This window comes from Pectinophora gossypiella, chromosome 4 (genome assembly GCF_024362695.1).
Source record: "Pectinophora gossypiella chromosome 4, ilPecGoss1.1, whole genome shotgun sequence".
Classification (NCBI taxonomy): Eukaryota; Metazoa; Arthropoda; class Insecta; order Lepidoptera; family Gelechiidae; genus Pectinophora; species Pectinophora gossypiella.
The window spans coordinates 4,397,388-4,411,336 of NC_065407.1; the positions used below are offsets into that span (position 1 = coordinate 4,397,388).

Sequence of the window (13,949 nt, forward strand, 5' to 3'; positions counted from 1 at the left end):
TTTCTTACCGTGTTTGAGGAGCTCGGTGGCGCAGCGGTTAACGCGCTCGGTCTGCGATTGTTGAAGTAAAGCAACTTTCGCAGAGGCCGGTCATAGGATGGGTGACCACAAAAAAAAAGTTTTCATCTCGAGCTCCTCCGTGCTTCGGAAGGCACGTTAAGGCGTTGGTCCCGGCTGCATTAGCAGTCGTTAATAACCATCAATCCGCACTGGGCCCGCGTGATGGTTTAAGGCCCGATCTCCCTATCCATCCATAGGGAAGGCCCGTGCCTCAGCAGTGGGGACGTTAATGGGCTGATGATGATGATGATGACCGTGTTTGATCACTACACCACCACAGCTTTAAAGCAAAATTAGCATTGAAGAAGCTTCTTTTTAAGTGGTTGGTAGGCGCGCTTTTAATTCTGTTAATTCCGGGTTAAAATCCCGAGTTGGTCTCTGTAGCATAGGACAAGGAATAATACTACATATAGAACGGGAACTCTCCGCTCTCCACCAGCGGCTGAGCAGGTTACCTACCTATAATATTTTCCATAAAAAGCTGAAAATTCTGACAGCGCGTACGATGGGAAAGAATTTTGATTTGCCAGAACATTTAGGTATAGGTAATTTATCTTATTCGTTGACTAACCCACACGTGGGTTCGTAAACAGACCATAATTCAATCACCTGTCCCAACATTACGTAAACAAGACCACTTGAACACTATTTAAAAATAAATATGCACTCATTTAATCAATCTACCTCATGGAAAAGTACCTATTTAAGTATACATTATAAAAGGGATACGCACTTTGTTGATACGCAGCTTCTCAGTAAAAAGTTTCAAAAAAATCTTGAGATTATATTGGTAAGATATAAATTCTTATGTGTACATTTATCTCATGCCTATGAATTCAGAAAGGGTGAAAATTTATCGCCTTTTAGAGAAACATTAACCATAGGTACAAAGTAGTTAGGTATCTAAGAATAATCTAATTCTTTTTTACTTAGTTACCCCTTAATTGTCTTTTCGAAGTCAATTGAATTTTTCCCCTTCTTCCACGTCTTGCTTGTCCAAGGGAATCTTATAAATACTTACGTAAAAATTCGTAAAACATAAAAAAAGTTCCCAAATGTTTTTTAGAGCACTCAAAATACAGTCAAGAATTTATACTAATCGACTCTTGTGCAAAATATCAATAAACACTCGCCTATACACAAACACTACATAGAAAGATTACCAGCCTGCGAGTATAATCATACTAATTAAAGTACGACGTAATGAATTAAACATGGCGCATGTTTTATTCACCAACCATCTTCCATTCCCTACATAGTGTTATCTTCGTTAGCTCTATGGGAAATAATTGAAATAAATACTTACACACGTTTGCGGTGACGACTGTACTTTTAATTAAGCAGATATACAAACTGTTTTCGTATTCTGTACGGTTCTTGGTCAGGAAACGATGGTAATAATAGATTAGTTAGAAGAAAATGCGTATCTATTCATTAATTGTGATGTCTTGCAGGTTAAGGTGAAAAATTCGTAATAGCTTTGTTTAGAGATGCGTTACTTACATAGTGTTACGGGTTCAAATCCCGGCGCAGGCTCTAAACCACTGAATTCAACTACCTATACGAGTTTGAATTCATGTTTGTATCATATATAGTTGATTTTGCATGGTTTCCAGGGTTTGTGCCTGGTTAATGGCAATAGACTCGCGCCCTATTACTTGGGACTTAGCTGGCGCGGTGTGGGTGTGTATACCTACTATACACCTCAGCTTACCCCTTCGGGAGTAAAGGCGTGATGGGGAAATGTTACGTTATGTTATACAAGTTGATAGACATTGTTAATGACACATAATAACGGGTTCTGCCCGCGTTTAAAGCAGGGATATGAGACTCCAGATATTTCGACACTGTTGCAAGTGCCATGATCACGGGATGATATCTTTAAACGCGGTAAGAAACCGTTATTATGTGTTTTAATTATGATAATAACCGCGTAAACTTAAAACAATTTATTGTTAAAGACATGAATAAGCTTAGTATAACTACTTACCAGATGAGAGTCTTAAGAGCTCCCCATTTACCCGGCCAAGTATTGAATGTCATCCGAGGCGAGTTTACGATATTAGCGGTCTTAGCAAAGTTGCAAATGAAAAAAGGTGACATGTCAATCCCATACATTTTTATCACTGTCATTGTCAATTATCATTAATTGTTTGTAACTTGCCTGAGAGCCCAGATCAAAAAATACTAATAAGGTCCATGTGGGGAAGACCGTCTAGTGCCAATAACTTCTGATTTTGAATAACCAGCGCCTTACGTCTCTGTCGATAAAACAGTACTTTAAGAACTAGTCCGAGGTAATTAGGCATGTAAATAATATGTATAATAATTAATTAAGTACACGATTTTATTGAAATTATTGCACTATAGTTATCTAGTTTTGAAAGTTATAAAGTATTGAAAGCAAGCAGTAACACTTACTTGATTTTATTGAATCAATCTTAGGAAACCCCATTCATAGGTACGTATTTAAGATGACGCTACTTGGTAAATAAAGCTCAAATTCCCTATATGCAGTTATTTAATAGGTATTCATCATTCTAATTGCAATTTATATAATGATTCACATATCGAACTCAGTAAGTACTTATAATTAAACTATCTCGCCACAAAATCTTTAATAAAATAAACAGTAAATTCGTTTCTAATTAAGATAAACACTACGTGGGATTGTGTTGGCACAAGTACAATAAAATTTGCAAAACAGACTTATCTCAGTACTTACATGGCATTTTGGCTATAACTTTAGACATAATCAAATGAATACAAGATAATATTATTACGTCAGGATTTCATAAGCAGCGTTTTATCAAGGGGTCGCCGGACAAAACAAATAAATACTTAAGTAATTATTTTTAATTTTTAAAATCTCCTGAAAGTACGGCGATGAATCTGATTGGCAAAGTTACGCAAGGTTAACATAAGTAGGTAAGTAAGAGGACGGCCAATGATATCCTCCATATAATGTAGATAGGTACCTATGTCATAATAGTGCAGCTTTACCTATCAAACATGAACTAATCGTGCCTCTCGTTTGCCGATCTATGAAGCAATTTAGGAGGTTACCATAAGCCACTGTACTTTAAACATCCGTACATAAACACACACCCGTAATCCCCAATACGTACATACGTAGAGACGAGGATTGTTCAGGAATACAGGTAAAGGCGGATACAGATATTACAAGGCGTACCCACACGCCATACGCCACACGACCCACGCCTCGCAAAAATGTTCTTTCATATTCGTGGTGAGAAATGTGCTACGCGCTTAAAACACATAGCAAAGCGTGCGGCGTACGGCCGGCGTACGAAGCACATGCCTCGCAATGTCTCCAGCTGAAGAATAAAAGCTAAGAAAGTTAAAAAGAAGACTTCTTATATAAAGCGGATAATAGCTACGAACACACAAAAGATTCGAATGTATGGCGAGACCCTGAGATGGGCTTGCATTTAGCGTGCCCAAGCGCATCCGTTATGCAAGGCCGCGAGCTTTTACTGTGCGCCTGAGCATCGCCGCGCCTACGAGTGAAACGCATTATGTTATGGAAATTTTGAAACGCTAGGGACTGGTTTTATGTGAAAGGGCGAGGTGGTAATTGTTGAAATATTTTCAACTATTTTGAAATACATTGGGTAGCATATTACAAAATATAGTTAAAGAAAAGCATGTAAAAAAGTAGCTTTGATTAATAGCTTTTTGAAAATTTTACAGTTCGGAGTGTAATCGAGAGACTGGAGTATTTATTATATTGCACCAAAAATATTACGGATTAACTTGGTAAAGAAAATATTGCTTGTCATTTTGTAGGTAGGTATATCATAACAAAAACCATTTTTTTGAGTTGTTGCAGTTTTGATTATCGTGTACGACAAGTTGAAAGCTCTTTTTAAAGCCTTACACTATCCAATGCATTGGGACCGGCATTGTGACAATCACATCGAGTGGGCGGGCCACGATTTTACCACACATTTTATACCTACACCCGATGCAGCGGGCCCGATGGATTTGGCGATTTTATGGCATTTTATTTTGTATTATTGGTCAGTCAAAATGGAAAGTCATTTTAGGGAGCAATAGACGCACCATTTCAGAAGTACTATCAGATTCTACCTATGTTTACACAAACTGTTTACGCAAAGATGTCCACTGCGTACATAGTAAATGTTTAAATAACATTCCTCTAATCTGAACAATAGTTAAATGACGTTATCCTCTCACATAGTAAGTCATCGTTACATAATAATCCTAGTAAAACAATGATGTCTGCATGAGGTCCGTATTGATATTAACCAGCCCAAGCTACTATACTAAGATCGTAAGTGATGTAAGTGGTCTGTTACATTTCTTAGCTCATATTTCTGTCTAATAACATCATGGGACATGACAACATTATACGTCCCTTGCTAGCTTGTTACCCGCAGCACGGTTTGGTGACTCACCTTTTTAGCGTAAAAAGAAGTAGGTTAGGGTGAGTAGAGAAAATTACATTCACCAGCAGCTCAGAATACATAAGACATTACATTATACACCCACTACAAGCCAATACAAAAAAATAATATCCTAAAAACATTTATTTTTCAAATGCCTAGATGATAAACCATCACCACCACCATACTACTACTACCACCACCACCGATCGACCCACCACCCACCGACAAGAGCGCAGCACTTAAATAAAGAGAGAGATGATAAACCGGATAACTGCATTATGTTAACTGGTTACCAGCCTACTATCGCCCATATATACATATATATATATGTACAACCAATCAACACTAAGCTAATAAGCAGGGAGCTATTAAATCAATTTATTTTTTTTTTGTTCCCAGTCTAGTTAACAAATAGGTAAAGGAAAGAAAGCTATAAAATGAGATCATAACCCTCCTTCTTACTTCGCCGTAGTCAAAATGAGAAAAAGGTCTAATATGTTTGTTTAGTAAAATAAATATGATAAATTCTCTGTTGTAACTGCTGCTCACAGAAACGGGAGAGCGCGACAAGATAGTAGATAGTGGAAAAAAGCAATAGGTAATGTAATTCATAAAAAAAAACTAATTAATTTCTATTTTTTTACCGGAGAGGAAATATGATTGGCCACTTGATACGACACGTATCGTTTATAAAAAAAAATCATAGAAGGGAAGAGAGGAAGGGGTAAACCTAGGAGAACATTTAATTTTATGAATCGAATAAAAGAGAAGGTGCAAGTCGTGTCGTATCAGGAGGTAAGAAGAGAGGAATGGCGATTACTCCACCGACAAGAGCGTAGCTCTTAAATAAAGATAGAGAATCTAATTCATAAAAAACAATCGTTGCTTGATATTTAGATCACATTATGAATAAAATATTATCTTTATTTTGATCAGAATAATAATGGATGGAAGATGTGATTGTGCCTGGGTGTCACAAAGTCATCATTAATACCCAAAAACAAAGATAAAAGATGCATAATGTCTCTTACCCATGAAATAAGAAGATTAAATGAAGGAAAATCTTGAACTTGGAAGTGGTTTTCTTTTTTCTCCTTATATGTATTATATTGTATAGGCTATTTGTATGTATGTTTATGTATGCGTGTATATATGTGTGTATGTTTATATATATATATATATATACAGGGTGGCCCAGAAGATCAGGTTCAAAATGAAAAATTAGATAGAGGGGCTCATTAGCTACCAGAAACACCCCCATGTATGTTCAGCAATTATTTACGGTTTAGGAGATATGACCCATTTTGTACCTTTTTCTAGATTTTCTACCTTACTTCAGAAATAATCATTTTGTCGCTATCCCTTTCTTAATAATTATTTTATTTTACTTCACAACTATGCCTAAGGCTGTGTACCGCTCAATCAAAGATAAATCAAAGTCAAATCAAGTATAAAAAAAAAGTTATCGGAAGTCAAAGTAAGAATTCGACCAAAATTGTTACAGTTGTTAAAACTTCGCCGAAGAATAATAAACACATGAGATTGTCATGGACCCTGAAAGTATTTCTAAAAACTGCTCCATTTAATAGGCTTTTAGAAACATCCAAAAAAAGTACCCTTAATAAGGACATAAAACTAAGTAATTAGCCCTCAAAGATTGCAAGACAGACAGATTTGAAGGAAAATTTGACATTCTCATACAATGTAGCTGCTTCTTTCTAACGTTGTTAAAGGTGCTCAAAGACAGATTTTATTTTAGTATCCAATAGTATGAATCACCAACAGTGTTTGGGGATAACTTTTTCCTTGAAATCTATGTACCTTCAATAAAATACGAATACCAAAAGTGACTGCAAGTTTTGTCTTCGGAATGTTGCTATGTCTACCCTGTTAGCGATTATAAGCGTGATTTTTATTTACCTTTAACTGAAAATGTGTCTTTGACCTTTTATATGTTTATTGCACCAGCCCGTGCTCCAATGAATAATCTTCTTTCACCCTAAGGTTGCCTGGCAGAAATTGCTGTTTAGCAATAAGGCCGCCTATTGTGCTTATGTTTTATTCGTATGTTTATGTCCTTTGTATATGTTGTTGTGCAATAAAGTATTATTGATTGATTGATTGATTGAAAATCTGTACAGCGCCGTCTATATTGTTCTGGAGGAAAGTCCCTCATTAGCAGTAACAGTCAAACGATTATGCATAACAAAAAACATATAGACTAATAAGTATCATAGAACACAATCATACTCGCTAAGCTTATAATTCTAAGCAAAAAAACTTGAAGCTTAGTTAAAAAACTGGCATGTGATCATTCAAAACCGCCTTATTAAATTCGCTGGATTGACATATTCGGGTCAACCAATACAGTACAAGCAAAAAGCACTTATCACGGCCAATCTTGTGAATCAGAAATGTACCTAACTGTATTTTAATACCTATTGTCAAAACATGTGAGGTTGATGATCTTGTCGATCCAAATGATGAACTGTTGACTGGTGTGACAGAACAATGACATTCTCAGATCATTTTAACGGTGTAACTATAATCGGGAATCGTTACAACGGGATTTAAAGGATATGATACAGTTATAGTATAATCACATCCTTAGGGTGATTGACCATTCGGTGCCTTCACAACTATGAATAATTGCCGTAGCTATAAGCAGGGTACATGGCTGAGTACTTTAAAGTCAATGCCTCAAATTGTAATTTTATAATTCGTTTTTTCACGTAGGTACAATTCAAGCCGCCATCAATTTAGTTCATACGAAGCTGTACAGTCATGAGCAATATCATGTACCCACTTTAGAACCCTGTCGCATTATTACATTTGACATTTAATGAGACTTACGGTTTAATTTGTCAAAAAAGATAACTGTGACATGGTTTCAAAGTGTATACATATTACTACTCGTGACCGTACTTCTGACTACCCTAATTTTGGGAATATAGTCGAGATATAACATTCAATGTCAAAGGACACATACACATACATGGACACATTACATTGGATTACATGAATTATTTACCTAACGACGGGATGATGATATGAATTATTTACCTAAATAGTGGGCGGGGGTGCTGGGATTAACAGCTTAACGTGCCGACCGAAGCACGGAACCTCTGATTTGTCTAAATACCATACTACACAGACATCTGAGTTCCAACATTCTTTACCGAGTGAGAGCCCTAAGCACTCTCCATTTGTCCGGTCAAGTAGTTAATGTCATTTGTGGCAAATCTACAATAAGTACCTAACGTCAAAAACAAAAGTTTCGACAAAAAAGATCTAAAATATTTATATGACGGATACGCTAATACTTATAAGTAGGAGTCACAACTCGAATTGCTTATTTTCTACATACTTAATATATAATGTACGGAATCGAAAGTGATATAAAAACAATTTCTCAGTGGAGTGGATACGTACTACGTAAGATAATAAATATTTTTAATTATTGTATACTGGGAGCAAACCACTTTGTTGGCGTGCGAACTTATTTTTGAATGCCAATGTTTTGCTTTTTTTTTTCAATGTTTTAATTCGAGTCATTTAAGCAAGTTATTTTGAGAAAAAGTTTATAAAATAATATTTTCATACAGGTTTAATCTAGAGCAATAAGGCCGCCCAAATTGTACTGTATTCATGTGTTATGTCTGATTGTTGACTTGAAATTTAGTTCCGGCCAAGTAGATAATGCCATCTGCGGCAAATCTACAATAAGTCACGTCAAAAAAATTTAATTTAGTTCTGTGCAATAAAGTATATTTGATTTGATTTGTTTCGTTTACATTGTATGGAAATCAGAGGATTAAGAAGAGGAATTTTGTCGCGAGTTAAATTAAATATGATCGATCGTGTATGACATTGTTATGAGTAAATATCTAATTATTACTTAATATGACAAGTAAGTAACTGTTTTGTTTATGGTGTAAATAAATTTAACCTTCTAGTATACTTTAACGTTGAAGACAATTGAATGTGATAAATAACTTAGTAGGTGAAAGTTTTTTTTTTTTTCGTTTTTATTACATACAGCCTGTTTACAGCCAAGTAGTTAATGCCATTTGCGGGAAATGTACAATCGATCACGTCAAAAAAAATATATATATATATATATATATATATATAAAAATCCTGTACGTTACATCACTCCCCCTGTCACAGGTCACAGGCGGAGAAGGCAGGAGCTACAATTAGTCAGACAGGGTATGGATGGAATATCACTCGGCAGAGTAGTTAGGTATACAGGGTGTTAGTGACATCGTAACGAATACTGAAGGGGATGATTCAGACCATGATTCTGAGTTAATTAATACCAAGTGGAATTTTCCATCGTAATAGAAATGATATTTCGTGCTTTTTTTAATTTTAATTATTTTCAATTCTATACTTTTGCGATGGAAAATTCCAGTTGATATTCACTCAGAATAATGAGCTGAATCATACCCCTCAGTATTTGTTACGATGTCACTTACATCTTGTACAAGTACATAGAAGTAGATAGGGTGTTAGTGACATCGTTTCAAATACAGAAGGGGATAATTCAGACCATGATTCTGAGTTGATATCAAGTGGATTTTCCTGTCGGAAAATTCATGAAAATGTTTGTGTTTTTTAAAATTATTTTCAGTTCCATTTGCGACGGGAAATTCTACTTGATATCAACTCAGAATTATGGTCTGAACTATCCCTCAAAATTTTCGCTGCGATGTCACTAATACCCTGTATACAAGTTGTTTTTTTTAATAACCAATTTATTATTATTTTAAAACGTTTTCAATGACTTGATTACCGAAATCGAATGGATTCTTTACGGAACCCACTTCCACATCTTACTGTTTTCAATCTCAAACAACCTTTGTAGCTTCCTTCCGTCAAACGGATAGGCCCGGTAATTAAGAAACACAATGGGCATAATTATAATACAAGTTGCCAGTAATAGGTCAAGTTTTATTTTTTAAAGATATCAACTTAATATAAACACAAGTAAAAAAAAACCGGGGCAAGTGGGAGTCGAAGTGGCGCATCAAGGGCTCCGTAAAGATACTCCCTCAAAATTAGATGATACTTTTTTAAAAGTTACTTTATGGTCCAACAGCAGAGCTAAAGCATAAGTATATGTAGGTAGAGGTAAAGTACAGTTTTCCATAATTTCCAAAAAAATAATTTTCATCTTAAGAAGTAAATAATAATATTTTTTTAAACGTGCAAATTAATATTAAGTGGAGCAACATATCCCATATTACTCCGTTTGACCTAAAAGTGAACGGAGATTATCCTCCATTTTTATATTGAAAATTATAACTTTCGTATTTGCAATAAGGCGTGTGGATGAAAACATTATTACTAGTTACTAGATACCTAGGTATAAATAACTTTCTAACAAAAGGTAATATATTTTTATTAATTTTGTCTGATTTAATTTAAGTATTCATTAGGTACGAAATTCTTTATTTGAATTAAGTATTTAGGTAGATAGGTCATATTTCAAATAAACTAAGTACTTATAATTGAAGGAAGATATTTACAAATTATAATGTCGTAGTTGAATGGTGACAATGTACGTATAGTATTTTATGCAACAGTTGTATAAGAAGGGTCAAAAAATGCGAGTGGCGTGAGTTGCGATGTGAGCCTTGGCGAACATCGCAATAAGAGACGCCACGAGCATTTTTTGACCTAGTTATACAACGTTGCATACAATACTTTTTCTACGACGACGTAATTTTAAATGAAACAAAAATTATACAAAGAAAAATTTTATTTATAATAGTATTTTATGCAACAGTTGTATAAGAAGGGTCAAAAAATGCGAGTGGCGTGAGTTGCGATGTGAGCCTTGGCGAACATCGCAATAAGAGACGCCACGAGCATTTTTTGACCTAGTTATACAACGTTGCATACAATACTTTTTCTACGACGACGTAATTTTAAATGAAACACAAAAATTTTCCAATTTACTTTCCAACGCGCGGGAAAATGGCGGCAAATGTATACTTTTTTTTATAGTATATCTATGGCACCAAACAAAGTAAAGGTGCCAGTTTCCAGGTCAAAAAAAAAAAAACAACAACAATGCTTTTTTGGCGACATTATAGTACAGTTACACTTTGTAAACAATGCTTTTATAGGCCATAGAGCGTACACTTTTTCAAAGAGTTTAATTATGTATGTACTTATATTAGACTTTTTGGTTATTTAAATGCCAGATTAAAGTAGAGGAGTAGAAAAAAATTATTTTCCAACGCGCGGGAAAATGGCGGCAAATGTATACTTTTTTTTTATAGTATATCTATGGCACCAAACAAAGTAAAGGTGCCAGTTTCCAGGTCAAAAAAAAAAAACAACAACAATGCTTTTTTGGCGACATTATAGTACAGTTACACTTTGTAAACAATGCTTTTATAGGCCATAGAGCGTACACTTTTTCAAAGAGTTTAATTATGTATGTACTTATATTAGACTTTTTGGTTATTTAAATGCCAGATTAAAGTAGAGGAGTAGAAAAAATGTTTTATGTTTTTACGTGTCTAGGAGTTGAGGACACACACTCAAGGTTTCCTATAAATTGTATTCGGTAATTATAATTATTTTAAACGTTGTTCCGACCAATCACTTACCTTCTGCCTAAAATTCCTGATTATTCAAATGCAAATTTTTGTTTTTTACATGTTTATGAACAGAACATAAAAAATGTTCAGTAAGTACTAATTTAAAATTAAAACAGAAGAAATTCAGAAGAAAAGCTGTCTTACCTTATATTTCATTTTTCAGTTATTTTTCTCCCCTCCAAAATAAAATAAAAACACCACAGGCTTAGACAATTTAAATTACAAAACCTTAAAAAAATATTTTACTATGATAGTAATATTTTTTAATTGTTAAAGGACAAAAAGAAAATTACGATTTCCGAACGTAAGTTTGGCGCGCAATCGCGAGGTAACCGCGCATGCGTACGCTGCGGTGGCGCGGTAATGGCTGCGCTTCACTCGGTGCGGCAGTTTTGCTTCACTCCGAGCGTAGCGGTGCAACGACCCAACAAACAAACAACTTCCTCTGGGTAGTTCAGCAACAGACGAAGGTGAAGGTAAGCTAAGGTGAAGTACGAAAGAGATGCCGAAATCGTTGTACGGATTTAATTAAGGCCACCGAATTGCTAAAGTTTCACTATTTTAATTTTAATTGCGGTTTACTTAAAAACGCTTACAGAAGACATTTATAATCTATGATCCATTACGATAACCTACCACTTGGTTTTCATCGAGGTTTTATCATGCATGACTTATTTATTCATCATCTCCCTAGCTTTACCCAATTTCTCATAGTGATTGCTTACGAAACCTTAAGATTTGACAACTATTGACTAAGTAGTCCCATTTTTTACAGAAGCGACTGCGTGCCTGGCCCTCCAACCCGCGAAGGGAAAACCAATTCAATATACCTAGATTATAGCAGTATGTGGTTTTCCTCACGATGTTTTCCTTCACCGCTGAACACGTGATAACCGTTTATAATTCAAACGTGAATGCGAAAACAAATTCAAAAATCTTCTGATTAGGTCCGTGCTAGAGATTCGAACCTGCAACCTCACTGTCAAAGTGGAGTGTTCCAAATGGGCCACCCAGGCTTTTTATTTCTTTACTATAGGTACCTACTTAGCTACCTTACTGTAAGTATATTCTATGCTCAATGCTATCACATTTTTTTTGCTATTAGTATATTCTATTCGCTTAAAAAAGACAAATTCTCAGTGTGTGTCTACAAAAGTCTCCCGAAGGATGCGGATACGAACGTCGTTTCAATGAGGAACTATCCAGGCTACGTTCCCCAAAAAAATATAGATGGTGTACATATTTAACGTGATTATTAACTATATTCTCCTTGCTCGAGTATATAATTATTCAAAAACAGAATGTAAAGGCAGAAGTAAAAATAATTGTCACTTGATATTTGAATCAGGGGGGGGTAAAATGGCCACATCGAAGCAATTCATCTACTCGTAAGAAAGCAATATTGCAATTTGAAATTTGCGCATATAAAAGTAAGTGCGCAATGCAAACAAATGTCAAAGAGCAATATTGTTTTCTTAAATGAATTGCTCCCCCGAGCCTTATATTGCTCTCTTTATTATGATCAGAATAATAATGGGTGAAAAATGTGTTGTGCCTGGGGGTAATAACAAGGGTCATCATTTATAGCCGAAAACAAAGATAAAAGATGCATATCGTCCCTTAGCTTACAACACCGCTTAAGTCATTTTTACCAACTTTACAGGAGACGAAAAAAAATGTCTTATTTAAAATATCTGTAGATTTTTTATTGCTACTTAATACATACTCTAGTTAGCGGTTAATAAATAATTATTTATACTTATTTTGACGATTTACTTTATTTTAACTTTTATTTTCTTCTTCATCCAATGGCATTAAAATGTAAAAACCGCCAATTTTCGACTTGAGCGGTGTTGTAAGCTAAGGGACGATACGTCTATTATTCATGAAATTAGAAGGATAATAAAGGATAAATGAAAGACTTTTTTATAGCGCCATCTATTGTTTTTTAGAAAATCCCTCATTGACCAGTCTTAGGACGTATAAAGAGAATTGCATTGAAGTTTTGTTTTCTCGACCTTGATGACCAGTGAAACGCAGTACTGAACTGAAACAACTAGCCTGCAATCTCGTTTTGCGTAGACATGCTGTGTTACAGTTAGCCAATGTTAATGACCACACAGACTAAATTTCATGGATGTTTTATAGTAATAGGCATTTCTGTAACACCGGAACCAGTACTCCGCATTTTGAAGGATAAAATAAAATATATTGTTAAATATACCTATATTTATAAAAATATATTAACGGCCTCCGTGGTCCAGTGGTAGAGCGTTAGGGTCACAATCCGGAGGTCCCGGGTTCGAATCCCGGTGGGAAAACATCACAATAATTACCTTATGATCCTTAGTTTAGTTAGGCCATTACAGGCTGATCACCTGATTATCCGAAAGTAAGATGATCCGTGCTACGGAAGGCACGTTAAGCCGTTGGTCCCGGTTACTACTTACTGATGTAAGTTGGGTAAGTAAGTAGTATAGTAATATAATAGTACATGAGTCATGTCAGGGGCCTTTGGCGGCTCAATAGTAACCCTGACACTAGGATTGATGAGGAACCCATACGAGAGAAGAAGATAAAAATATATTTAAGTATATATTCATATAACATAGACGGTACCCGAACTAGGTATTTATTTTTTATTTATTTCAATTAATGTAATTTTTTTCTTCTCTTTCGGAGAAGTTCTCAGAAGAATCAGAGTATGTATTTAGATTAGGTAGGTAATCGGAGCCCGTGAAAACGCAATAACGGTAGGGAGATGAGGTCCCTAATTAAGTTTTTATTAGTTTAATATCTATTACCTATACAATATGTCATGTTGTGGAAGGTCTTTGAA

At 35.1% G+C, this 13,949-nt stretch overlaps 1 protein-coding gene across 1 annotated transcript in view; it reads right to left on the minus strand.

Moving 5' to 3' along the window:
• LOC126366227 (neprilysin-4-like) overlaps window positions 1-11,462 on the minus strand; it is a 93,397-nt gene extending 81,935 nt beyond the window's left edge. Inside the window, exon 1 of the mRNA XM_050009269.1 lies at window positions 11,255-11,462. Coding sequence (XP_049865226.1) covers window positions 11,255-11,266 — 12 coding nt within the window. The 5' untranslated portion in view covers window positions 11,267-11,462. The remainder of the gene's footprint in view (window positions 1-11,254) is intronic.
• Between the last annotated feature and the right edge of the window lie 2,487 nt (window positions 11,463-13,949).